The 3,401-nt window shown below is 38.8% G+C and overlaps 1 protein-coding gene across 8 annotated transcripts in view; it reads left to right on the plus strand.

Moving 5' to 3' along the window:
- LOC140363216 (serine/threonine-protein kinase WNK2) overlaps positions 1-1,249 on the plus strand; it is a 41,353-nt gene extending 40,104 nt beyond the window's left edge. For 7 of the 8 annotated variants that reach the window (XM_072449646.1, XM_072449644.1, XM_072449648.1 and 4 more), the window contains 2 exons: positions 345-389; positions 715-1,249. In XM_072449646.1, coding sequence (XP_072305747.1) covers positions 345-389; positions 715-1,034 — 365 coding nt within the window. In that variant the 3' untranslated portion in view covers positions 1,035-1,249. The remainder of the gene's footprint in view (positions 1-344; positions 390-714) is intronic. The other variant, XM_072449649.1, reaches the window with a different exon arrangement.
- The last annotated feature ends 2,152 nt before the right edge of the window (positions 1,250-3,401 follow it).

The following is a 3,401-nucleotide window of genomic DNA, read 5'->3' on the forward strand; positions in this document are numbered from 1 at the left end:
GACTATAATAAAATAAAGGAATATATAAATGTTTGTATTTTATCCATAATATAGGTACTCATATTTAATAAATCAATGGAAGATACCTGAAGTCACATAGTACTAAAACATTTTGTTCCTTAAAAAAGGGATTGCCACAATATGCAAAATCTTTACACTTTCTGAACATAAAAGAAGACCACATAGACACTGTGTGTCCCTTTCTCACGGGCATGATACCCCTTCTTACCTTTTCTCTCCCTAAATGTTTTTATAGATCAATGTGAAGATACTTGTTCTCTGACTTCTGCTGTTCAGTGTGTTTTGGCCTAACTCTTTCTGTCCTGTGTTGTTTTACCTTTTAGGGTCTACTCTGAAACGGCTTTGTCTAGGCAAAGAGCGCAGTAGTAGTAATTATCTTCTTTCTTCTCTACTCTGTGTCTTACTCTGTCCTCACTTTTCAAAATTGTATGCATTTTGTAAATTGGATTATGTTGCTATGTAATTCAGTGTGTTTTTATTCTTTGGTAATTGTATCATTTGTTTTAACTTTTTTTGTTGCATGGCGGTTTTGCTACATTGCTTGCATTTCATTTATTTTTTTATGTTTCCATATTACTTTATAATCTATTAGCTTTGCCTCTGTAATGACAAGGCAAACATATTCATTGGCCTACAATAGCCAATAGATTAAAATGTCAGAAAACGCTTTCTAATTTATCATTTGTCCTTCAGGGTCTTCCTTCAACACTGCTGCAGCCCAGACTGCGTCTCACCAGACCCCGTCCTCTCTGACCACACCTGCACCGACCCCTCAGCCACTCCCACGACTCGCTCAGGTCCAAACAAACAACAGCAACAACAAAAAAGGCACTTTCACAGAAGACCTTCACAAACTTGTGGATGACTGGACAAAGGAAACACTGTCTTCTCAAAAACCCCGCCCGACACTCAACCAAATGAAACAGGAACAACGGCATCAAGAACTACAAGGCAAAGGCCAAACCAGTAGACCTGCTGCACATGAGGTATTTAGGACGGACCACTTTAAATGATGACTTTGGATCACACCTAGCTTCAGTCTTTGACGTTCAATATGAAGCTAGTTTGATTTGTGCCATTTGTAAACTATTTTCCTTTCCAGATAAAATATGCCAATGTTGGTTGCAGCCAGTTCCATCTGCCTCTTTCCTGCCCCCTGTCTGCTGCTTTAAGACCTGGTTTCCCCACAAACCATTGTCCAAGCTCTTCTGCCATTCTTCCTCCTGCATATCACTTAGGATTTTATGGCAGTGGGGCATCCGTTTCTCTTTACCCACAGTTTCCTGGGACGCCTGCTCCTCTGGCGGGCTCCAGGGGTCCTGCTCATGGCCTGCTTGGTGCTGCAAGAATAATGCCATATATTGCTATGGCAAACCAGGGGATGCAACCCTACTACCCCATGGTCATGCACACAGCCAAGAATAGTGCATGTCCCAAAACCACAAGGACTACATAATCAACTCTTTGAACAAGCACTTGGACTTTCTATGCTTCAGGGGAGACATGTGTACAAGATAAAAGTGTTAAGACTTTCTTGATACAACATCTCTATGTATTTGTGTGTGAGTGGTATGTGTGTAAAACTATAAACCATATTATGTGTTAATAATGTATGCCTGAATACCTAATGCATTACAGTTTTGGTCACTGTCCAAATTCTGACATGATCATATTTTTATTTTTTATTTTCTAAATCTACACATACTACATCAGAATACCACTGGTTTGGACAGGCAGACATTACAGAATTCATGATGTGGAGTAATGTTGTGCCTTGGACAATGTTTCATGTTATTGATCTAAAGTACAATCAGTTTGTCTTCATAAATGCCCTTGCAGTACTGCACTTTTACAACATATGCTCTTATTTGAATAAAAAGGTTTTATGTTTGTTTACTTTAACCCTGTGACAGATGATATGCCATAAATGTGAGATGTACAGTTGCCTTGGGAAAACCTTTTGAAATATGACTAAAATTGCAAAGATATTTTATGCCAGCAGCCAAAATCACTTATTCAGGTTGAAAGTGCAATTTCTTCTCTCCACAAAGCGTTGATAGTGGCCTTGCCACAAGCCTTAATAAGCCACTGTAAAGTAGAACGTGATAAATCACATAGGCTACATATAGCAAACGGTCACTCAAAAACAAATCTAATTAATAAAACTACAAACTGGTAAATGTCCTTCCTTTCATCTCTTCTGTGCAACAGCAAACACTGTAGATTTCTTGTGCAATCAATTAGTTTATGATAGTATTTTTAAATTGTATTTGTTGAGAGCTCAGTTTTCTGTGTTTCTTAAGCTGCTATTTTGAGGAAATTCCACTGTATAGTTTCCACAAATTGTACGGTATTTAAATAAAGAACCCACTTAAATCAAGTTTATGTCTCATGTAGTTTATTTTCTAGTTTTCTTTTGCTACCAGAAGATTATCAGATCATCAATATCTCAGAGTTGGCAACAATGTTGCACATTTTAAACAAGAGAAATCTGCATAAACATTGTACAGTTCTATAGCATAGCTTATAGAACAATAACCAGCCATTATGTAACAGACTTTAAGACAATATGGTGGAAAATTTAAATATCTGTAAAAATAAATCAAATTAATGTTTTCTCTTATAATTGACTAGCTGACTCTTGACTCTAGTCCCAACCTATAATAGCACTATAATAACACAAAACCCGTACAGTTCTGATGTAAACAAATAGAGGAGAGTCTGCATAATAATATTGACCAGGGAGGCAATTGAGGAAGGCCGTGGCTGCAGATCAAATAGCCCAGCAGTTTCGGGAGCCACGGCACGGCCATATAGCCTCATGGCTAACCCTAACCCCAAGACCTAACCCGGTGCGGCCCAGCAGTTTCAGGAGCCGCGGCACAAAATAACATGGCAGTTTCGCGGCTCTGTAGACACTCCCATTGGGGCGTTTGCTTTAGTGCAGGTCTGCTATTCTCCACCAGGGGGTCTGTGCCAACGGAGGCTTCACTGTCTGAAGTTTAAAAAAAAATCCTATCTCCATAACCTACTGCAGCACTGCACATCACACGTTTAACGCGATGTTGGCCGAATAGTGCAGATTAGAGCCATGGAGCTTTTAAAATATCGATCAAACGGCAGTAGAGCAGCAGCGACTGTTGCGAGTATGCAGTTCGGGCTACATGCTACAACATTGGCATACGCGTTGGTAGATACGCAATACTATCCCAATCTTCTTGGTTAAAAATAAAATAATGTATAAGAAATATAGAATATATTACCATCCATTCATATCATGAATTAATTGAAAACCGTGTTATTGATGCTATACTGAAATATAAACAATTGATTGTAAGGAAATTAATTTAGCGAATCTGCAGAAGCGACGTGACGCTGGA

The sequence above is a fragment of the Eucyclogobius newberryi genome, unplaced genomic scaffold (assembly GCF_026437365.1).
Source record: "Eucyclogobius newberryi isolate DKJ021-1_F unplaced genomic scaffold, fEucNew1.0.hap1 SCAF_17, whole genome shotgun sequence".
In the NCBI taxonomy this organism is placed as follows: Eukaryota; Metazoa; Chordata; class Actinopteri; order Gobiiformes; family Gobiidae; genus Eucyclogobius; species Eucyclogobius newberryi.